At 30.7% G+C, this 23,242-nt stretch overlaps 4 protein-coding genes across 16 annotated transcripts in view; 3 read left to right on the forward strand and 1 right to left on the reverse strand.

The window, feature by feature from the left end:
- The first annotated feature begins 331 nt into the window (after positions 1 to 331).
- LOC139987418 (mitochondrial nicotinamide adenine dinucleotide transporter SLC25A51) lies at positions 332 to 1,853 on the forward strand. The gene is made up of 3 exons (XM_072003670.1): positions 332 to 646; positions 778 to 1,037; positions 1,121 to 1,853. Exons 2-3 carry the CDS (start codon positions 891 to 893, stop codon positions 1,832 to 1,834), a joined length of 861 nt encoding a protein of 286 aa, XP_071859771.1. The 5' UTR covers positions 332 to 646; positions 778 to 890; the 3' UTR covers positions 1,835 to 1,853.
- Positions 1,854 to 2,679: 826 nt separating this feature from the next.
- Positions 2,680 to 8,179, forward strand: Syn2 (Syntrophin-like 2). 3 transcript variants are annotated; one of them, XM_072003654.1, is made up of 11 exons: positions 2,680 to 3,137; positions 3,841 to 3,945; positions 4,022 to 4,220; positions 4,527 to 4,652; positions 4,732 to 4,893; positions 4,966 to 5,150; positions 5,229 to 5,387; positions 5,452 to 5,676; positions 5,753 to 5,956; positions 6,014 to 6,129; positions 8,012 to 8,179. In XM_072003654.1, exons 1-10 carry the CDS (start codon positions 3,075 to 3,077, stop codon positions 6,119 to 6,121), a joined length of 1,536 nt encoding a protein of 511 aa, XP_071859755.1. In that variant the 5' UTR covers positions 2,680 to 3,074; the 3' UTR covers positions 6,122 to 6,129; positions 8,012 to 8,179. The 3 variants fall into 3 exon arrangements, with proteins under 3 accessions (XP_071859755.1, XP_071859754.1, XP_071859756.1); XM_072003653.1 differs by having other exon boundaries at positions 2,681 to 3,137; positions 6,014 to 8,179; XM_072003655.1 differs by having other exon boundaries at positions 2,682 to 3,137; positions 4,025 to 4,220; positions 6,014 to 8,179.
- A 1,381-nt stretch (positions 8,180 to 9,560) lies between these two features.
- Pka-r1 (protein kinase, cAMP-dependent, regulatory subunit type 1) lies at positions 9,561 to 17,523 on the forward strand. Of its 6 annotated transcripts, none has more exons than XM_072003661.1 (6): positions 11,614 to 12,154; positions 14,525 to 14,585; positions 14,938 to 15,247; positions 15,343 to 15,609; positions 15,687 to 15,890; positions 16,070 to 17,523. In XM_072003661.1, exons 2-6 carry the CDS (start codon positions 14,574 to 14,576, stop codon positions 16,240 to 16,242), a joined length of 966 nt encoding a protein of 321 aa, XP_071859762.1. In that variant the 5' UTR covers positions 11,614 to 12,154; positions 14,525 to 14,573; the 3' UTR covers positions 16,243 to 17,523. The 6 variants fall into 6 exon arrangements, with proteins under 6 accessions (XP_071859759.1, XP_071859758.1, XP_071859762.1 ...); XM_072003659.1 differs by having other exon boundaries at positions 11,615 to 12,154; positions 14,429 to 14,585; XM_072003658.1 differs by lacking the exons at positions 11,614 to 12,154; positions 14,525 to 14,585 and adding an exon at positions 9,561 to 9,874 and having other exon boundaries at positions 15,687 to 15,947; positions 15,993 to 16,123.
- A 508-nt stretch (positions 17,524 to 18,031) lies between these two features.
- Positions 18,032 to 23,242, reverse strand: part of LOC139987397 (leukocyte receptor cluster member 8 homolog) — a 64,117-nt gene continuing 58,906 nt past the window's right edge. For 5 of the 6 annotated variants that reach the window (XM_072003595.1, XM_072003592.1, XM_072003594.1 and 2 more), the window contains 4 exons: positions 22,100 to 22,500; positions 20,817 to 22,006; positions 20,402 to 20,735; positions 19,575 to 20,306 (listed from right to left, as the gene is read on the reverse strand). In XM_072003595.1, coding sequence (XP_071859696.1) covers positions 19,933 to 20,306; positions 20,402 to 20,735; positions 20,817 to 22,006; positions 22,100 to 22,500 — 2,299 coding nt within the window. In that variant the 3' untranslated portion in view covers positions 19,575 to 19,932. Of the gene's footprint in view, positions 19,496 to 19,574; positions 20,307 to 20,401; positions 20,736 to 20,816; positions 22,007 to 22,099; positions 22,501 to 23,242 lie in introns of those variants that run through there. The other variant, XM_072003591.1, reaches the window with a different exon arrangement.

The following is a 23,242-nucleotide window of genomic DNA, read 5'->3' on the forward strand; positions in this document are numbered from 1 at the left end:
AACACACACACACACATACACATAGATATATCTACATGTTTTATGTTCAGAAATTTTAATATCTATAGTCAATCAATAATAAAATAATATTAAACAATTTTGTTTATATGTTAATAATATCAGTTAGAAATATCTAAACAGATGTTTTACATGATTCATATTTTTATTTTAATATTTTATTAAGAAAAATTAATTTTTGTTAATCTAATATTTTGTCACATTTCCATTGCAAATTACGATAGAAATTCCCTTACTCTTTCTCTCTCTCTCTCTCTCTTTCTCTCTTTCTCTCTTTTTCTCTCTCTCCCTTTTTACGGACATATAAATTATAAAAATGTAATTGATATTCTGTGAATAACACTTTTTTCGATTATATGTATCAAGAAATGTATTTTGAAGTTTGATATCTTGTAACTTTGATTGGTTCACATATGTATATAATTAATTGGTATCGTATCTGATTATGCATAAAAAAAGAAAATTAAAGACTAAAATCTTGACATAAGCCGACGTTTAAATTATCAGTACTGTTCGTAGTACTTAAGAAAGAAATGCGGGTTGGAAATTTGATGAACCAAAAAGCATATTTATGTCGGATTTATGGTACATATAGAGCGATATGGGCTGAATATGAATTGCATAAAATGTGAGTTATATATTTACAAAATTGTACATATATTGTGCCTAAAAGTTACGGGGTGTATAAAAATTACATAACATGAATAATAATGAAATGTTTTACATATTGAAATCATATTATTTACCTGTTAATTACAGGTAAACGATTTATTTAATTCGAACGATGTAAGGAGGAAATGGTGTAAAAGATATAATTATGATTGGTTGCTACTAAATTATAGTCTGAACAAATTATTACACAAAGTATTAATATGAGTAACGTTGCTTCACAAAATGTCTCACTAAAATCATTATTAACACTTAATAATAATGATTGTAAAGAATTTGTTTGTGGATGGGGTGCTGCAGTAATTAATGTATCTATTACTTTTCCTATTAATAAGATTATATTTAGACAGGTATGTGTAAAATAAATTATTTTGTAATACTTTAAACATCAGAATATACATATTAAATAAATGAATTTCTGTTATTGTAACAGATTTTGGAAGATGTTCCAGCCAATACTGCGTTTCGTCAGATATCTAAAGAGGGAATAAGATTACTATACCGTGGGATCTTACCACCCTTTTGTCAGAAGTCTCTTTCGGTTAGTGTAATGTTTAGTATGTATGAAGGTTGTAAAGAACGTTTGTGCACATTAACAAATAATGATATATTAAGTAGAATAATAGCAGCACATTTTGCTGGTACTGTTGAGGCTATACTTATGCCCCTTGAAAGAGTACAAACATTGCTCCAGGATTGGCGGTATCATGATAGATTTAAAAATACTTCGCATGCATTTAAATATTTATTAAAAAATTATGGTATATCAGAATGTTATCGTGGATTAGTACCAATTATATACAGAAATAGTTGTTCCAATCTCGTGTTCTTTATTCTCAAAGAACAATCAAAAAAATACATTGGTGAACAAGAGTCATTATTTACAAGTTTTATTAATGGTGCTTTAATAGGTGGTTTCACAAGTACTGTATTTTATCCTATAAATGTAATAAAAATACATATGCAGTCAAAAATAGGTGGTAATTTTGAGAAATTTATGACAGTTATTCGTGAAGTATATGTCGCAAGAAATAGAAGAGTAATATCATTTTATAAAGGTGTGCATTTAAATTGTATACGATCATTTATAAGTTGGGGAGTTATAAATGCATCTTATGATTTTCTAAAAACAATCATGTTTTCATAATAAATTTATGTGAAAAGTATTTAAATTTATTTAAAGAGAAATGCTTATATGTTGTTTAATGCGTAATTTCACAGATAGTATTTTTTGATTAAATCTATTAATTGCACATTTTTTCTTACAATAAAACATTGTGCAGGAGAAATAAAATTTTTGCTATTGTTATAAAAATGTGATATAATCTTTTATTTTAACAGACGAAAGCAAATTATAATTGACAAACTAATTATATAAAGTAACTTGTATAAAGAAAATATAAGTTATAAAGGAAGTTGTGTAGATTAATTTTCTTCATTGTTAATTGTTAATAAAAAGTGAACGCTCTTCTGTTTAATTATGCATTCATAAATAAAACTTCAACGGTACAATAAACGGCGGAGAAATTTGTATTATATATTTTCTTTAGATATTTTCCGATATAACTGTGTATTATTCTATTGTTAGAATATTTATACCTTAATAAAAATTTTATATTTTCTATGCTGCATGTGTAATGCACTTTTTATTTCGAATTCCGAAAAAATGGAATTAAATGTATTTTATTGTACAATTATGATTTATAAATAAGATAGCAAATTTCGATAATGTGGAGTGACTAGAAAATAAAATAATACGTTTAATAATAAACATAATAATCTGCGTTTGAATATCATTCTTATCGCTATCCTGTGTCAATACATTTTTTATATATTACATATGTTAAAATTTTATCACTGAATTTATCAAATCATATATAAATAACTAATATAACAAAATATAAATAATATACTAAAATATTCTGTTTTCGTATTTCCCGCGATTCGAAACAAACGAGGTACCATCGATGCGCGTCGCAGTGTATAAATCGATGCGCCTCAGCCGCGGGCTTTTAGCTACTTTTAGCCCACTCCAATTTTTCTGCGTCCCGGTTAACGGGGTTTTTACTTCACCGAACGTTTTAAAACGTCACGATGGTATGGTTTGAAAAATCACGATTTTCGATAAATTTGTCACATTTTAAAATATCGTGAGTCCTCGATTACATATCTTCTGCGAGTACTTTGGTGCATTTTTTTCGATAAGAACAATAAGAATATGATCTTGACTTTTCATTGTTCGAGTAGTACTTGTAATTGTGCCGAACGATTCGTTTAAAACTATGTTACTTGTTATATCAACAATTCACGAAACTTTGTTAACCCCGGAAATTTGTGTTTGGCAATACGGGGACTTGTATGTATGAGCTGCATAATTATATTAAATAATGAGAATCAACGCAACGAAAATGAGTACTCCGATCGAGGAGAAGATTGATCAGAAGCTGAAGGTAAGCAGTTAATATATTTAGTTTTTTTAAACATAATTTAGTGTTTTTCTGATAATTTTTTAAAATTCAAACATTGTTAATGTGAAAGAAGTTACTGCAGTATATACTTATTCCACAGTCAAATTTTATCGTCAATTTTCGGATTACTATTATTTTAAAATAACGAAATATAAATAACGTAATTTTTAAGAAATTTTAAAAATTATTTATGTTAGAAATGTAATAGTATAATATTAAAAAATTATGTTGTTTCATATTCTTACTTATTTCAACTGTATAGTCGTTTAAATATTAAGATATATAAAAAAGTTTGGTACTATAAGTTAAAAATAAACAATTGTGAATTTTTTAGGAATATCTATATAATAGAATGCATATTTACAAAGTAATTGAATGATACAGTTAATTAATTAATATACAGGGATATTTGTAATTCAAATAGAAACTGGGATTGATTTTTTAAATTTATCAATGATGAGTTTAATATTTTATCATACTCCTATAATATATATAACTGCTTATAATGGAATTTTATGTATATATCATTTGTAGATATGAAATATATGATTTGAAGGATTTGTATATAAAAATTTAATTTAATGTATATATCTCTTTTAATATATATTTATATAATTCAAGATAATTACTTCATTTAATGTTTATTCAAATAAATCAGATTTCAATATTTATTTTCTTTGAAAAGGTGAGGACAGGGATGGTGAGTGTTAGTGATGGAAAAAGTAAGTCAGTACCAATGCGTTTACATCTGTCTATGGAAGTTTTAAAGCTCCAAAGGGAAGATTTAGAGGTAAAGTTTAATATCATCATATTATGTCATTACTATCTTATTTGTATGGTTTATAAAAAGTAATACTGATTTTCAGCAGACAGCGAATCATAATAAACCACCATTAGATGCTAAAGAGAGAATGGTGCAAATCACTAGACAAAAAGTTGGAGGATTAGGATTAAGCATAAAGGGAGGAGCAGAGCATAAACTTCCTGTACTCATATCTAGAATTTATAAAGGTCAGGCAGCTGATGAATGTGGTCAACTATTTGTAGGAGATGCAATTATTAAAGGTAAATTCAGTAATCATTAAATATAAATTATTAAATAAATTTTTTTTTATCATAATTAATGGATGTAAATGATACGAACTTTGATATTTCTTTATGAAAAGATATTTCATCAATAAGAATTGTATTTCTGTATATAGGTAGTCCTGAATGCTTATTCTATTTGTGTCAGACCTGTCAATATTGGTTTCTTCCTTTGAAATATTGTTTCATGTTAGCTATTCACCTATGGTGTTACAAAGTAAAACCCACATTTAAAATATCAGTGGAAATTATATCATCTAAAGTTATAATTTTATTTTTTTATAGTAAATGGAGAATATATAACTGCATGTAATCATGATGATGCTGTTAACATTTTGAGAAATGCAGGTGATATAGTAGTTTTGACAGTAAAACATTATCGTGCAGCAAAGCCATTTTTACAAAAAAATGGTAAATATGATTTATTCAATTTTATAATATAAAATATTTTCTTTTGCATTTCACTTTAGAGCATTAACATAATTTTTAGAAAAAGAAGAGAAATTAGATAATGTTGCAAATGGAGGTTCAGAAGATGAATGGTTATCACCTAACAGACAAAGTGGTAGTCCTAGATGTGGTCATAGTAGACAAAGTTCAAATGCATCAGCCACTTCAATGCAATATAAGAAATGGATAGATGTTATAACAGGTTGAAATAACGTTTTATGATATGTTTCTTCTTTATTTATCTAAGAGAGCTACTAATCTTATATAATTCCAGTTCCATTAATGATGGCTTATGTGACAAGATACATCTTTGGAACAGATAAGTTAAGAAGAAATGCGTTCGAAGTAAGAGGATTAAATGGTGCACGTACTGGTGTAATACACTGTGATGATAGTGCTATTCTGAGTCAATGGTTAAAGTATATAACTGATAATATTACAGGTTTAACACATTTACAGGTGAAAAACATAATATTCCAAGTTCATTTATTTATAATTTCCATATACTTGTTCATAATTTACATAATTATTTTTCAGATGAAATTATATAATCGTAATTTTGGAGTCGGTGAACGTATAGAATACATGGGCTGGGTTAATGAAGCAGTAAGCAATAGTAATCAGCCATGGCAGAGTTATAGACCGAGATTTTTAGCACTGAAAGGACCCGATTTATTATTATTTGAAACGCCCCCTGTAAGTATTAATAAAAATATTAACAGTGTATATTGTACAACTAAATACTATGATTTATTTCTAGTGTAATATAGGAGATTGGTCACGATGTGCATTAACTTTTAAAGTATATCAAACAATGTTTCGTGTAATGCGAGAGTCCGAAAATGTAGATGAAAGACAGCACTGCTTTTTAGCACAAAGCCCGGGTAAACCTCCACGATATCTAAGCGTTGAAACTAGACAAGAACTCTTAAGAGTTGAGGCAGCATGGCATACTGCAGTGTGTTCAGCTGTTACACATTTGAAAGTTAGTAATAAGCTTTTATGTATTTTGTTAGAAATTATTTATGGAATTTTCTATTATAATATATTTTCTCTTATAGAGTAAAACATTTCCTGTTACTTTTAATGGAAGGAGTGCAGGATTAACCTTAGAATGGACTCAAGGTTTTACACTTTCTTATGAAGATATTGGAGAGACTGTATGGCGTTATAAATTTTCACAATTAAGAGGATCTAGCGACGATGGAAAAAGTAGACTGAAGTTACATTTTCAAGAGTTGGATAGCATCGCTATTGAGACAAAGGTATTTATTTGTCATAAGTAAAAATAATTTATTTCCTTATGTTCTTTTTCTTTGTAGGAATTGGAATGTTCTCAGTTGCAGAATTTATTATTCTGTATGCATGCATTCTTAACTGCAAAGGTTGCTGCAGTTGATCCAACATTTTTAACATCAACAACTCCGTAAGAATTGAAGTAAGTATTATTGCCAAATAAATCACAGAGAAAAATAGATCACTGTTCAACATTCATATATTTGCATAAACATACAGAAATATTCTAGTTAATAAATTAGATCAAAGATATGTCAAGTACTAGTCAATTTTTGAGAAAGATATTTATCATTTTTGAAAAAATTATATAAATGTTTTACTTTACTGCTTCTAGTTTTATTTGTATGGAATATTGGTGAATTTTTATAGTTAGCAATATTAATTGCCTTGAGTTATTTTAAATTATATATATTATGTATTTTATGTTATTTTATGTATACGTGTTATTATGTACCTTGCTATTAATTAAGCACTGCTATTTATTTTTTATATTTCATAGATTAAGTCGATTATAAAATACAAATATTATTGCTTTACTTTTAGGAACGTTTTATATGACATTTTTTTAATATAACAGTCATATTTTGCATTTATTACGAAAAACAATGTCAGAATTTAAAAAAAAACTCGCGCTCGTTCATGATTTTTAAGTTCCAGTGATAAGGCAATCTCTCTTGAGCAATAAGTTGTACATTCAAGTTTCCTTTCATGTATATCGGGTGCCTTAAAAACCATGAACAAGATGTAATTAATAAGTTAAAAAAGTTGATAAGTTAAGCATCGAAGTTGAATAGTTCTCTAGAACAGCAAATCTTATGCATTTAATACCAATAAGTATGTATTACATTAGGAAATTTCATTTTATGTTAAAAACCGACATTTAAGATTACATTAGTCTGATATTAATTTCAAATCAGTATTATTCGAGCGAAATAAAATTATGGTGTAATAATCTGATAGCAATAAGTAGTAACAATAGACCATGGTGGCCATATATTAAAAAATTTTGTTTATAAATATATAAATGATGGAGGATAGATTACGAATTGTAGAAGCTTATCATTGAATGAGGTTTGTAAGTAATTAAATTGCTAATTATCTCTTTTTAAATTTTAGCAGTGCATTTTTATATGGATTTTGATTTGTGCATACAACATTAATTTAAAAAAGATGAATATTTTTTATTTTTTCTACATGAGAATTCTATTACATTAGAATTTCTTATTACATTGCAAAATTTCATTCTCCTTCATCACATTTAAAAGCTATGATGTTACCAAGTACATTAAAGTAACTTTTGGAACAAGTATCACACCTTGTGCAATTAATCTATCAATTTACAAATCTATTTAGAGCAATAAATGTATAATGAATGAAGAAACAAAACAAATGCTGTTTAGATTACAAACTGCACTTTGTATTAACCATGATACACGATTTTTATAGTTAAGATATTATGAGAATTTTATCATAACCGTCTCAAAAAACTAATAAAACTATGTGTGCTTATAACTATATGTATAAATATATTCTATTTATCAATTAGTTATTCGACTTTCTTAGTTAATTTACTATTTTAAAAAAGACATTTTTAGCACCTACATAGAGATGGATTTTAGTAATAAGAAAGTTGTTGAAAATTTCATTTTTATTGCACATTTTAAACGTCTCCAGTTACTTGTAGAAAGTGCCTATATTAATATATATATAATACAATAGCAATTATACAAAAGAACATTATTATTTAAAATTAATCTTGTTTATTTTATTCTTATTATATTATCAGAGCGTTACCATGGTCAGAATTTTAGATACTATAATGGTTTATCATTAAAAGGCACTCTAGAAAGATCACATTATTATATTCAAGTGTTTCATAATGTGTTTTGTAATTTGGAGTTTTTTTATATTTTATGCTATGTTATGTTTTTCATGTTTATTTAAGAAACGACCATATGCATATAATATTGAACAATAATACAATTTAGGGATTAAGTAAAACTTATTGCTGAATTTAATTACAGAAGCATTGCGGTGAATTTTGATAAATTTTAATGCTGTTAGAGAAAGAGACGAAATAGTCCAAAGAAACGAGAATACAGGGAAGTATTGTTTGTAGGCAATCACTCGTTAGACTCGCAATTTAATAAAAGTGTAATATCTGAAAGAACATAAAAGTATTTCCAATACGAGTCAATGCATCCTTAAAACAATTGTAATTATTCCTAAGCAACTGTAATTACCAAGTGCAGAATATGTTGCAATATTCTATGATACTCCTGTTCTTTTATTGTACACATGCATCGCATGCATTCTATAGTTAAATTTAGATTATTATTAAAAAAAAACTGCACAACTAGATTAAATAGATGAAATAAGTAAGACATGAAATTAAACTGAAAGAGTTAAGCATAATGTATTTATTTGTTATGAATCATTGTTTTAAAAACTACATTTTCAAATGAGATCATTGGAGAATCCCCCATGTGAAAATTTGTAAATTTTTAAAGATCATAATAAGTATTTATTTATGTATAAATGTATAGAGTAAGTTAAATATATGCGATGTTGTAAATTTTAAGTTGAAATAACACAAGATTTGTATTATAATTTTTAAAAATTATTTATTACAATAAAGTATTGTATTGCATTTAATGAGCTTGCACAATATTATAATATTTTAGAGGATTCTACAATGCATTGGCATTTGCATAAGTATTTGAAATCATTCTGTGCTAGACACAAATATCAGTGTATATAGAAAAACATGGCCATACATTTTCTAAATGATAAGACTTCAGTTTGAAACTGTCAATTCTGAAATCCCATTTCTCTTCAGTTTTCATTAAATGCCAGAAAAAATCTTTTTCAAAATGACGTCATTGATGTGGGATTACAGAAATATAACTGCTAAGAGCAGAAAAAAACATTCTTATCTTATATTTTAAAATATAGTTTATATGTTATAATGTCTATCCACCTATTGACAATATGTTTTAAAATATATTATTGTTAGAAGTTAAAAATATAAATTTGAAATATTTTCTAAATTCCTATCACCCAATCATACTACATTCTATTAATTACAGTTTGTTTTTTAAATATTCAAATAAGTTTTTTTTAGAATTTTTATTGCAATCAAATTTAATAATGTAGAATTTCTACTTGTTTGTATAATCAAGTTTCATTAATTATTTTTTTATACTTAACTTTTAGACTATATGCTTTACTGATATGAAATTGAAAATTTTTTGTATTAAATTTCAACAAAAGATCAATTTATTTATTTGTATATTTTACACATATTAATTAGATAGTGATCGTATTTATTTAAATCTTATATCAAACGATTACAGACATATTTTTATCAGAACAAGAATGAAATAACAGAAAATATATCTTTAATTTTCGAATATATCTGAAATATCAGCAGTCATAGTTATTTCTTGTACTTTTGTATTTTCCAAAGGGAAACAATAAATTCGTATTCATATTTAGCGGCAATCATTCTTTATTGAATTAAAACCCCGAAAAAGCACGATTGTCTACTATGCATCGTATAATGTATAATGTAGATAAATAACCATGTGAAAGATATTTTAAAATTCTTTATATAAAAAAGATTGAATTATCAAATGAAAACTGATATATTCACAACATTTATGTCAAGAACGGAATTGTTGAATAGGTATTTGCTATAAAGTGTCAACTTGTGTATCAATATGGCGGCGAATCTTGAGGAAGAGCAAAGTTTAAGAGAGTGCGAGGAATACGTACAGAGACACAATATTCAACAAGTTTTAAAAGACTGTATAGTGCAGCTGTGTGTGGGGCGTCCTGAAAATCCCATATCATTCTTGAGAGAATACTTTCAAAAACTGGAACGGGTACGTATTGAATCATGCTCTGCTAAAATAACCTCAGATTCATTATTCTTTACTGGTTTCATCACTACTAATAAACTACTGATGTTGTTCACTAGTTTTTTTCATGTATTTTCTTTTATTGTTCAGATAACTATTCATATTGTGGTTATACAAAGCTGAAAAAAAATATCAATTAAAATGCTAAGCTGCATGTGTGCAGTAAGGATCTGTCAAAGGACAGATAAGAGAGTAAAAGGATCTGTAAAAGGACAGATAAGACAAAATAATATCTATACAAATCAATATTAATTACTTGATTTTATTAATACAGAATTGTCAATGTTAATGGTACTTTCATAAATAGAGTCTGTAGTATTATCAAAAAGTTATCTTGATCAATACAAATAGAATGGTACGCACATAGCATATACATATCTCTTTAAATGTCACTTTATATTTTAGGAAGTTTACAAATAACATTTGCTGGAATATTATTCTATATAATTAGTCATTAAAATAATTAATATCAGTATTTTAAAAAATAAAAGAATTATGTTCAATTAATGAATCTATTCATTACATAATGCAAATCCATTTTATATAATAGGTATTTAGTCATTACATATTTGGAAACAATATTATAATCATTTAAATTTCTTTTCTTATGCCTTTTAATCATTAGCACTTGCATTTAATCTTACATACTTTCTGATTTTCTATATTATTTTATCTATTTTTCTAAAATATTGTATTCTAACATCAATGTTTTTTGGAAAAAGATTCTATGTTGAATGCACACATAATTTTTAACATTGTAATAAATGCCAGAGACTGTGAAGTATTTTTAACTAAACAAGCAACCGTTCAAAAGATTGCCGTTGCGTATAAATTAAAATATGATATAAAATTCGAATCGTTTATCGTTCGTGATCATAATACATAATTTTGAGATTTACGTAAAAAATATTATATAAACATCTACTTTTTAAGCCTTAACTGCTGTGATGTGATTCAGATCGTTAGTAAATAGCGATAAATAATCAGCGAAGGAAGGGCTCTACAAACGACTGACCTTGTATTATAAGGGTATCAAAGGTAGTTAGTGAGAAGTAAAACGCTCTGATAGAAAAATGAAAAATGTATATATAGTATGTTTATCAATGATTTGATTCGCATCAGACTAATAAGTTAATTTGAATACTTGGCGCCAAATGTATTTATTTAAACGCGTCCACTTCGCTAGTTTCTTTCGGTGGGGGGATACTAGCTAGTGGTGGGGATAGCGTTCAATATTACCAGTCATAAGAATCTTAATTCCGTTACTTTTGTCAACAATTATTTCTAGCATTTGTACGGTTGATATTATCGTTTTCTTTAGTTTGTCTTTTCATTTGCAATGAAAACCGGAATGTCTTTACGCAGCCATATCTTACATAGCAGTACTGAATAATACATATATTTTTCCTTGGAGTTCTACAGCATTATCCTTGACATTAAGATTTTCGTATCTCCGTAAACAACGGCAGGACATTTAGCTGAGTTCCCTCCTCTTACTGCGTCGCAGCAGCACTACATAGTAGAAAATGATCGATAACGTTTTCCATTTCTGAGTGAATTACGCGATCAAATATGTACATCCAAAGTGGAAATATGAGTCACAAAATAAGATGCTCGTCATCGGTTCCTATCGCCGCGGATGTATACACGTATCGAAAGAGACGAGGTATGTGCAATTGTAGGGGCTGCTCTAAATATAGCACATGCTCGAAATATAACGAAGCGCGCAACCTTAGCCAATAACGATGAAAGCGGTGTAACGCGTTGTCGTAGAAAATGTGCGAAGCGCGCTGCGACAATGCGTTTTAAACAGTCGACACCGGAAGTATTGTTGTTGTTATCCATTGAATCCTCATCTGTCAATGAGTTATCCATATCAATCTGATGATTCTGAAGCAACGAAAATTCGACGCACATCATATGGTATATTTACCATCTGGCACGCGGCGTCGACTTTACATCAACTACCACGAAAGATCGTGTCGCATTAATCGAATTTGGCGAGACCTTAGAAAATTCTGAAGCGGCGCGCGGTAGACGTGGTAGCGCGCGATCAGCAACGATTGTGGTCGTGATTTGTGCGTTGCTCTCTTTCGCTTGCCAACCATTAAGAGAAACTTTACTTTTGTGATACAATTATTTGACTGTGAGACGACGAGTGTTAAAGAATATACGCGTAATCGGGTAAAAATTACGTGTGCACGTGTATTGAATATCAAGTAATATCGACAAATAATGTACGAGGTACGATCGCGAATATCCGATCTTATACAAGATTTATGCGTAGTGATGAATTCTGAAACACTTCGAATCGCATCAAATATGTACATACGCACACTTCGAATCATTTACCGCGTATGATTCGCTACTTCAATTTTTAAAAGTGTTGGTAGATCTTGAATCGTGAGTCTTGATAGATCTTGAGTCCTTAAAGTTCGGATATGCCTTGAGAGTTTTGATAGGTATTGAAGAACTGCAAAGACTGGAAATTTTCGCGAGTATTCGATGTTTTATATCTTCGATAAATATTTACAATTTCTTATATTATATTTTATTTATAATATTTTAAATTTATGAAATATTATATAAGATATCGAATGTCCAGTAAGTTCCCAAAATGTATTGAAACTTTGAAGAGTCTGATCTAATGGAATTCTAGCGTATAACGATTCAAAACTTACCAAAAGTTGTATCAGTTTTAAGCATCGAATTATATTCGAAGTGGTTCTAATTTTTATATTATAGAAAACATCTAATTGCTTCAAAAATGAGATTCAAATATCCATCATTATTCATGCGTGTATTTTATGCATTCTAATATCTCTTCATATAACTTCTTGATTCTTGAATGTATTATTTACTGAGCAAGAGGCAATCTAAAGTTTATGCTTCGATATTCACTGAAGTTAAATCGCTTTGCTATAATGATTGTTAAGAGTCTTTACTGCGCACAATGGAATTGACTGATATAATATTTTACAATTTCTATTATGTAATTATTGCAAAGAAATAAATGTGAGATATTCATGGAATTTCATCACAGCTTATTAAAAATAATCGGATGGCATATTTTTGAACCTTTTTTCTTTATAATATAACACACGTGATATTTTATTGTTCCAATGTCAAGTGAATGCCATTCCAGCACGTGCTAGGATCACTGACCAACTAATCTTCATTATTTTATTGTTCTTTCGTGTGCGATAATACATTGTTAATTTGGAATTCATGTACATTCATAAAAGAGTATTTTAAATATGAAATATACACATACACACACGTGCGCGCTGTTCCCTTTTTTAGAATATTTTTCTTATTTTTAATTGCATTTTATATTAAATCTTTTTATTAATAATAATTTTGTTTGTTTAAGCTATAACATTTTATATTAACTATTTTTTATTAGAAAAATTTTGTTCGTTTAATGTAACTTCTGATCAATTAATAAAATATAGTGAAACAAATGAATGTACAAATAGATGCTATTATCAATTAATGTTGACGAATTTAATATGTATTATGTGAATATAATAGAGGCGATTGAAAAAGAATTCTTATAACCAATTAGAACAATAATTTCGCTAATAATATTTATTTGGCATAAGTTAGCATTTTTTTTCATTGCAAAGGCGTAATCATTCTAAATATTATGATTTAACGAACTAAACTAAATATTGACGAAAAGACGAATGATTCTCAATTTATTTTTCTGTTTCTAGTCAATTGTGATATTCAAAAAATCTTTCTTTTTAATTGCTATTAAATTTTAGTAAAATATATGTATAACGGTGAAATTAATCCGACACTAAAGAGTATAAAAATCGCGTGGTACAATGTTTTCGTCTTATATTGCGCATTTACGAGGAGGCACTCATCTAGAAAAACGTCAAGTGACCTATGGCATTATTTGTTTACCTTTTTATCGATGTTCATCGTCCGTAGGCCGTATAATAATATTTTTATCCATAGGCTTATATAATTTTACAATAATCGGTTTACTTTTGGTAGATAGGGAGCGATACCTAAGTACAGACGTATTCAATTATGGGAATTTGTAATCTTCTCTATTTCTTACAGAATTCATTTTAAAAAGTACCAAGCTTGGCTTCTTTATCTCTCTGATATATCCCGTTGTCCTTTGTCATTGTAATGAAATAATTTTTGGATCGATAAATTTGATGTTGTTTATCATTGCAAAGACATGCAAATGATAAAAATAAAATACATTATTTATTATTTGCCACATAAGGTGTTTGTATTAACTACAAAAAGAGTGAAAAAAAGAAGAATCTTGTTGGCATATGAAAGTAGTTGCTGTGGAAAAAATGACTTTACATAACATTTTCTGTCATCGAGCCAGTATAAGTTACCCATGTTTTTAGTATACACATACGTATATACCTAGGAAATTAAGAGTACATGATTTCATTAAAGGAAGGGCACAATATCGTGTGTTGCGCATGTCTAAGCAAAATTGACTTATAAAAGCGGCTTGTTTTTCTTACGTGACTCTTTCAGGGTTGTGTCGTTCGTTTTGGAATAAATAAATAACGCAAGCGAAAACAAGTTTTTTTTTGTTGGTTTTAAAAAAGAGCATCGATCGATTGCATATAGGATCGAAGATAGTAATTGCAAAACACCTAGGAGAACATCAGCTTTCGACATGGTGCAACAGGCAAGTAGAGCAAAATACGTGAATAGTGTTGAATCTTATGATCGATAATGTTCTTTAATTACCGGTAAATGTAAACAAATGAAATAGGTACAAAAATGAAACCATCGCTTGATCGAGTAATCAAGTATTTTCACCTTCTCTGAATATCAGTCAAGAGTAAATTTATATTATATTTCTTTTTTTCCCTCTTGGATCAAGTTTCGAGAATCATCAAGCTCAAAAGATGGTTTCTCTGGTAACCTAATTCCTGTTAGCAAAAGCCTAGATACATACGTTGCGTAACGTTTGTTGAACGTAATATCATTGGTTATCATCTCGATGAAATTGATTGACTTTCGCTTTTTGATTTCAGGAGCAGGCTCACGATGCTAAGCAACAGATTGCGACCAGTCCAGAGGATACTGAGGACATACCTGCTGGACAGCAAGGTCCTCAAGTTCCGAGGCGAAGAGGAGGCATTTCCGCGGAGCCGGTCTCTGAAGAAGATGCGACAAGTTATGTTAAAAAAGTTGTGCCCAAGGATTACAAAACAATGGCTGCCTTGAGTAAAGCCATCGCAAAAAATGTCCTCTTCGCTCATCTCGACGAAAACGAACGTTCTGATATATTTGACGCCATGTTTCCTGTCACGTTTTTGCCCGGAGAGGCAATTATTCGTCAAGGTGCTAAAAATAGTATTAGGTTTAATTATCAATCGCCGAGAGAATAGTTAAGCGAAACTAGCTTACGTCGAATATTTTTTGTTATACATTAATAGGCGACGAAGGTGACAACTTTTACGTAATCGATCAAGGAGAGGTCGAAATCTTTGTCAATGGTGAACTAGCCACGACCATAGGAGAAGGTGGAAGTTTCGGTGAACTTGCGTTGATATATGGGACTCCACGTGCTGCGACTGTTCGAGCAAAGACCGATGTTAAATTATGGGGTATCGATAGAGATTCATATCGCAGAATTCTCATGGGCTCTACAATAAGGAAACGAAAGATGTATGAGGAGTTCCTTTCCAGAGTTTCAATTTTGGGTAACTAACGTTTCATGTTTCATAAAAACGTGCCAGAATCACTGATTCTTATTGTATAAAATTGCTATTATTTTTAGAATCTTTGGATAAGTGGGAACGGCTCACGGTAGCCGATGCTTTAGAACCGGTGGCATTTGACGATGGTGAGACAATAGTTCGGCAGGGTGAACCGGGTGAAGATTTTTACATAATCGTCGAAGGCACAGCTGTTGTTTTACAGCAACGTTCAGAGGGTGAAGAATTAGCGGAAGTCGGTCGTTTAGGACCATCCGATTATTTCGGTACGTTCTCGTTCTTTCGAATGATCATTAATAGTTATGTAATTTAATGATAATAGAGTAGAGTAGAGAGAGAGAGAGAGAGAAAGAGAGAGAGAGAGAGAGAGAGAGAGAGAAGTAGAGGGATGAGTGAAAAAAGAATTTTGAATATTGTCTCAACAACAATGTCCTATTGATTATAGGTGAAATTGCATTGCTATTGGACAGGCCGAGAGCAGCGACTGTCGTGGCGCGAGGCCCTTTGAAATGTGTGAAACTCGACCGAGCAAGATTCGAGCGAGTTTTAGGTCCGTGTGCGGATATTTTGAAACGCAACATCACCCAGTATAACAGTTTCGTGTCCCTATCCGTATAAATTGCCGTACCAGTGACATTATCAGCCACCCTGGTTTCTTTTCATGAAAGTACGTTTCACTATTAACATTTTTTATTTGAGTAATAGCGTAAGTAATAACCGTACTGTTTCGGCTAACGATACTTGTGTTAAGAATTATATATGTTGAATTATGCACGACTGTCTGTTAAAATTGTATGATGTGGCATGAAAACAATTTGACATCATTTTATACAATGTTGTATTTTTTTAGTCTAAATTTTAATAGATTTGGAATTGAAGATCTAAAGTATTTCATTCTCTTTATAAATCAATAAGGTAGTTGTATTATTATTAGATAGTTAAATAAATGTAGCTCGAGCAATTCTTTTAAAACTTTGCGCGTGGTGTTATTTTTTTGTCATTGTATTTGTTACATAAGTAGTTTTTATGCTCATTCTATCAATGTATGCAGTTAACACATGCTTCTGCAACGACATATATAATTCTTAAAACACAAACTAAATAATTAGAAATGTCGTGATACATCAAGTTATTACGCACTTTGTAATTCGCAATGCTGCGATATAGAGGTCGAATCTTAGCCACTTTTACACGAACATATTTCCCGAGAATGTACGAAATCCGTGAAAACATTTGAAAAAATTCGATAAATATATGCTCCATTTCGCAAAATTTTTCGACAATGTTTGATGGAATGAATAAAACAAAATGTTGTTTCGTTATTGAATTTTCGGTTTCAATTTCCATTGCGATACTGTTTTTATTTATTTTGTCGGACTTAAAATGAATTTCATAGTTTTTACGATATGTGAGATAGCTAGGATTATTATACGCATTTCACGACATGGTTAATTTATACACATGCTTGTGTATGATTTGAAAAAATATATGTATCTATATAAAAAAAACATATTTAATTTAAATATTTGTGTAACAATGAATTCAAAAACTAAAACTTAGCTGTAACATCGCACAATTTTATTGGCGACTTGTGCACAAAAACCGAACCGATTGAAAAAACTTTGCATTAAATAACTGCATTGATTGCTCATACTATATCGCATTGTAAACGGATATTGTAAAATCAATAAAAAAAAACATGTTTTAATTGTCAGGAAACTAACCTATAAAAATATATTTTATATGCAATTTCCGTATTTACAATGTAACAAATAATTGCAACAAATCTGTATTTTTTCTAACGAAATATTTACTTTGGCGTTTATATAATTTTCTCTAAGCATTTACGTTCTTGTATCACGCAATAAAAGTTTTATTTTTCCGTGTAATTGAAATAAATTTTATATATATTATTTCATTTTTATGGTGAAATAAACATTACGTTATTGTGGTAAAAATAATTGCGATATAAATTGCGTGATAACACGCAATATTGATATAACTTCATTGTCTCTGTGTAGAAATTTAATAAATACACAGAGAACAGTTACACCAAAGAGATCTTACTTTTTAGTCACCGGATAAATCCTCTTGAGATAAAAGAACGCGTCAAAAGATCCGAATAACTGAAGAAGATTCATTGTGCATCGTGTAAAATATGATTACTTCCATTTATGATTGGAAACAGATTTACATATTGACTGCCGTATTAATATCTTTATAATTTTTAACGATATCGAGAAAAAAGGTTACAGACTTTAGTAAGTAATTATTTGTGGTTTAGTAGTTGAAACATGAAATACACATATAATAAATTTTGTATTTATTAGTAGTAAAATCACGATTTGCATTTAATTTAAATCTATTAGGTCTCTAACATAACATTAGATTAAGAATTAATATAATATCCGAAAATTAAATAATTTATTACGTACAACACTATATTCGCACGTGATCGTACAATGAAAAATGTCCATCTTCTTTCATTTAATATATCCTTGCATTCCTGTTTTGGATCAAATGTGTAGACGAAATTCTCGACACTTGAGAATTGATAACAGACTATCAAGGAAAAAAAACATTGTCCTGCGATAAATATTTAAAAAGATAAAAATAATCACTCTCCACACGCGAGAATGGCATTGGATACCAATATGCATTTGTCCCGTTAGAAGTTCCTATAATTCGATGGTTGAACACGTAAAGTCGAGTATTTTCTCTTTCCCTTTGTACAGATGTTTCGTATGGCTATTACCACTGAGCCGTTCTTGAACCGCCGAACCGAACTTGAGATCTTTCCGATTTCCTTTCTCTTCCTTCTTCGTCGACGAGTTGTCGAGCATGCCAATATCCTTTTAAACTCAATACATTTCTTACCAGAAAGCCCTTCATAGCGATTACGTATATTTAATACGTTCATTAATTCCAATTCTTTACTATTTTCTATCATAGAAGCAATCACTGTATTTCTATTCGCGCGTGCTTGTGAATCCCCAATACGAAATGTCGAAGTTTCCCTCTCGAAGTGGCGACAAGATGTAGATTCTTGCGTAGAGCAAAAGATTTGGCTAGTGGTTAAAAAATCCCAACTCCTTTCAGCGGACAGTATTTAGAAAAAGACGCTTAGAATCATCAAACACAAGAGTAAGAACACGTATAATATATAACATGAACTAATTTTGGAGAATCGATCGATCGCGATCGAAGGAATTTGAAGTTTTGACCAAACGAGAAGTGTTTGTTTCCTGAAGATAATTTGCTATCGTCTCCTCTCTCTTTCCGTAATTTACTACGAGGCTCGGCTTCATACCGAGTTTTATTGAGGTAGTTGCAGACGACTTTAAAACGGTCATCCTAATTCTTTTGTACAATTCATCAGCCTGTATGTGGATTCTTCGCTTGCGTCGGGCTGAGATTGAGATACGTATATGTACAAATTATTGCGGGGAAAACTTTCATTTACAAATTGTTGCTCGACTGTGTGGCGTCGATCAACGAAGAGAACAATGATTAGGGGATGGTAAGAATCAGTAGCAGATCAATGTGTAGTTAAATATATGCACATGCATATGCATATGTATGTGAAGTGTACATATGCATATAATCGGAAAACATATGCATATACACACACAGATTTGTGCCTATGAATGTGCACGACAATGGTTTTCGTTTATATATCTTCCACCAAAAAAATTGAAGTTGCTTTTTTTACCAAGCACCTACAGAACCACTGCTTGTCTTGCAGTCGATTAGATGTTGTTCAGGATCAGCATAAACCAACCCCAATTCATTGACAAATTCATAAAACTTGTCCAAAGATTCAAAGGCCAATTCTGCTACGACGAAATCAACCGCCAAATTTTGCCGGTAGCTAAACAGCAGAAGAAATGTATCGTTAGATAATCGTGCAATGGACACATACACAAAGTATATATACACACACATATAATACATATAATACAATGAAAATAAACAACAACAAAACTAGTCATTTTTCAGCTACGATGTCCTGTAACAGAAATCTATGTATAATTATAATTGCTAAAAAGATTATTTGCAATCTTTCACTTCCTTTGTTCCATTATATACATGAAATAATGTTTGTCCCTACGAAAATTAAAAATAAATTATTTTTTACTTTTTGTACCTTCGTATATATATATATATATTTCTGTTAAATTTATTTATAGAAATATATTTGAAGATTGTTTAAAAAATTAAAAAAATTCGTTTTTTGGTCATAAAAAATTGCAAAAAAAATTGTCAAATAAGATTATAATACTTTAAAGTTAAATGCTATCTAACAGTTTACCAATTGAATGTACCTGTTAATATGAAATTAGTTATATTTTGATCCATTATATTTCTTAGCGTTATCATGATTAATTTTTGTAAAAATGTTGTATAGAAAAATATTGTTTGAAGATATTTTGACAAATAGATATAAATGATTACTTCTAAAGAGTCTACGTACGACTTTATCATGCTCTTCAATGCATTCTTGCGTTCCCTTGCAACAAACCAATCCATTAAAAAGGCAGCCATCCTCGGGGCAGAAGTGTATAGTTTGAAAAAGGCATGGAAGTTTTTCAACCACCAAGCTGAACGTACTTTGAGCGCATGTTTTATACACTCGTCATTTTTGTCTTCTACTGATAAAGCTGCTAAAATCGTCGTTAAATCTGTAGAAAAAGTATTAATTTTCTTATTCTTATGTAAAAAGAATATTACACTGGTAATGTTACATAATTATACGCATAATGAAATAATTAAAAACCTTGAGTATTTTTTGTGAAAATATAATACAATATTCTGTATGCAATAAATTCACATCGATTTTCTCCGCCGACGTCTTGATACAACATCCGTAACTGAGTCTGGCACTGGTTGAATTCTTCATGATCTCCTTTCTCTAGAGCGACGCGGGCGTGTGTTTCATACACATGGACTGTAAATGCATCTCGAATACCTTGGACGGTAAGATCTTGACGAATAGATTTAAGTTGATCACAAGCATATCTATAGTCCTGATCAGCCACCCAGCGTTTCTTGACATGTGCCAAAGAATTTTGGAGTACACTTACCGGTCGAACGGCGGAGGGAGCTGGAGCCTATAATATAAAAGTAAGGAGTATTTTGATAAATTCTACAAACCGATTTCAAATGAATTTAATCGGTGACGGAAATCTTACAGATGTTAAACGTAAATAAGGTTTCTCTATGTCCTTGCATACTCCGACAATGTGAAGTCCAGTAAAATCAAAGTCTGTAGATGAGTCATCTTTAACACCATTGTTGGCTGTCCTGGAAATAGTATCGTTAAATCTTGCAGCACGTTGTTGTAATTTCTCCTTAGATCCTAATTCCTCAGTGTTTCCTGTAGCTAAACCAAATTCTGAATAGAAATGTGATTTCATCTGTTTAGTCTTCTTTGTTTTCTTGCTGCTGTGACTCAGTTTGCTTTTAGTAGATTTTTTCGTTTTTAACGATTTATAATCGTGTTCCCGATCACTAACGTTCGATGACGATGACGTACTACGCCTGTATTTTCGTGATGGTGGGCTACGTGTATTCGAACGCGACCTTGACTTCGATCTTGACCTCGACCTCGACCTGGACTTTGATCTCGATCTGGATCTTGATCTTGATCTAGTCCTCGACCTCGACCTCGACCTCGACCTTGACCGTTTGTAATTCACAGAGAGACGCGCGCCAAGCCGAGCCCCAAGAGAAGTAGAGAGACCTGGCTTGCGCAAGCCTCCCTGTGCATTCATCAGCGGATTCGGTAAATTATTTAATTTCAAGGCCGGTTTTTGAGGCTTTATCGTCATAGTCATACGTTCACTATGAATGCTAGGTAATGGTTCTTGGTCCCAGTCTTTTACCCAAAGCGAGCCGTCGTTCGCTGCACGCGTAATCTTTCCCTTTAATATAATCTCAACTTGATCCTTGTCTACTGCTGTTTTGCATTTTTCGTAACACCTGTTTACATAGTTCTTCAAACTGTCAGGCCAATCACCGACTGGGCTGGGATTTGTCACGATAGAGGGAGTACCTACCGCTGGTGTACCAGCACTAGGAATTGTATTATTAACAGTTGTGATAGCAGGTGTAGTAGGAGCAGGGGATTCTTCAGTTGGTGGAGGAGGAGCCACTATTTCACACTGTGCAGGAGGTAAAGGTGGTAATTCGGTCTTTAGATTGGGACCCGGTACGAAATTCGTTGTTGGACTGTTTGCCTGAAAGCTATTGTTGAACTGAGCTGCTAAATTTTTATTCCGCTTACGTTTTCTCTTTGCAGCTCCACTATTGCCAGATGGAGAGATAAAAGCCAAACCATTCTTTTTGTTATATACATTAAAACGAATTTGATTATTGTATTCTGAAAAAAAAGATGAAAACAAGTATTATCTTATATATATTAAATGAAAGTATATTTTCCCTGATACTTTCTATTTAAAAAAAAAAAACTTACGGGACATATCATTGTGCATGCCATTCCAAGTACCATATGGAAAAGCATTGTACATGTATCCTGGATGAGGCTGCATAGATGGTTGTATTTGATTATTGTGTTGTTGAGATGTCTGTACTGATGGGGGTGGTCCAGGAGGTAAAGGAGGAAGTTCAGAATCATCATCCAAAGACATGGGGGTTCCAGGTACTGGTGGTTGCTGATGTAATTGTTTTCCTTGATTGTTGTCCTGTTGTGGTTGCTGCTGCTGTTGCTGTTGTTGCTGCTGTTGTTGGTGCTGCTGCTGCTGTTGCATCTGCTGTGGAGTAAAAGGTTGTCCATATCCTGGCATCATTGCATGATAGTAGCTAAACGTTTGTCCTTGATGAGGTACACCTTGATATCCTGGTCCATATAACTGCCTATAAAAAACATAAATACGGTTATCAATATATGCAACTGAAGTGTTTAATGTTGCAAAAGGTTTATTATTAGCTTCATCATAACTTCAAAAATTTCCAAATATTAAACTAAAAAGCATCGTACAAGAAAGTTTTTAAACTTTTATTTCAGTTTTCTTTCGACTGCCGAAACGTGCACATGTGTGTCTAGTGCCCAGTGAAGTTCACAAGAAGTGACGACCCTCTGTCGAAAGTGAGTGGAAACAGAAATAAACCAACTGTTTTCTAAACTTACTCATGGAAAATCCAACACTTCAAATCTCTAATTCAAATCATAGCCTCTCGACTAGTTATTTCAATTTGAATTAACTAGCTCGAAGATGGCCCAAGTAACCAGATCAGGCCTTCACAAACAAAACTGCAACCGCACCGTTCTATCTCCTCCATGGCAAAAGGATAATATCACCCATCTTCCAAACCATATCAACAGCATCAAAAAACGTAAGCTTGATTCAGTCAAAAAATATGTAAACACGAGTCAGAACAAACCGACAACAAGACACATTACCACTCACAACAGATTCGCAATATTAGAATCTACAGACAATTCTATGGACATAGTTGAAACACCAACAATTCAACACACACAAAAATATCCTCTTCCTCCACCAATCTTCATTGATAATGTTATCGACATTCAAACAATGATAAAGTCCATAGAGAAAGATATTAACAAAGAGGATTACATACTAAAAATTAAAAA

The sequence above is a fragment of the Bombus fervidus genome, chromosome 5, assembly GCF_041682495.2.
Source record: "Bombus fervidus isolate BK054 chromosome 5, iyBomFerv1, whole genome shotgun sequence".
NCBI lineage: Eukaryota > Metazoa > Arthropoda > Insecta > Hymenoptera > Apidae > Bombus > Bombus fervidus.

Coding starts and splice junctions, on each gene's coding strand:
- LOC139987418 (XM_072003670.1), top strand. CDS start 891: ATGAGTAACGTTGCTTCACAAAATGTCTCACTAAAATCATTATTAACA. Junction 1,038..1,120: donor ATAAGATTATATTTAGACAG/GTATGTGTAAAA, acceptor TTATTGTAACAG/ATTTTGGAAGATGTTCCAGC.
- Syn2 (XM_072003654.1), top strand. CDS start 3,075: ATGAGAATCAACGCAACGAAAATGAGTACTCCGATCGAGGAGAAGATT. Junction 4,653..4,731: donor GCCATTTTTACAAAAAAATG/GTAAATATGATT, acceptor CATAATTTTTAG/AAAAAGAAGAGAAATTAGAT. Junction 4,894..4,965: donor ATGGATAGATGTTATAACAG/GTTGAAATAACG, acceptor ATATAATTCCAG/TTCCATTAATGATGGCTTAT.
- Pka-r1 (XM_072003657.1), top strand. CDS start 9,710: ATGGCGGCGAATCTTGAGGAAGAGCAAAGTTTAAGAGAGTGCGAGGAA. Junction 15,610..15,686: donor TTCCAGAGTTTCAATTTTGG/GTAACTAACGTT, acceptor TATTATTTTTAG/AATCTTTGGATAAGTGGGAA. Junction 15,891..16,069: donor AGGACCATCCGATTATTTCG/GTACGTTCTCGT, acceptor TATTGATTATAG/GTGAAATTGCATTGCTATTG.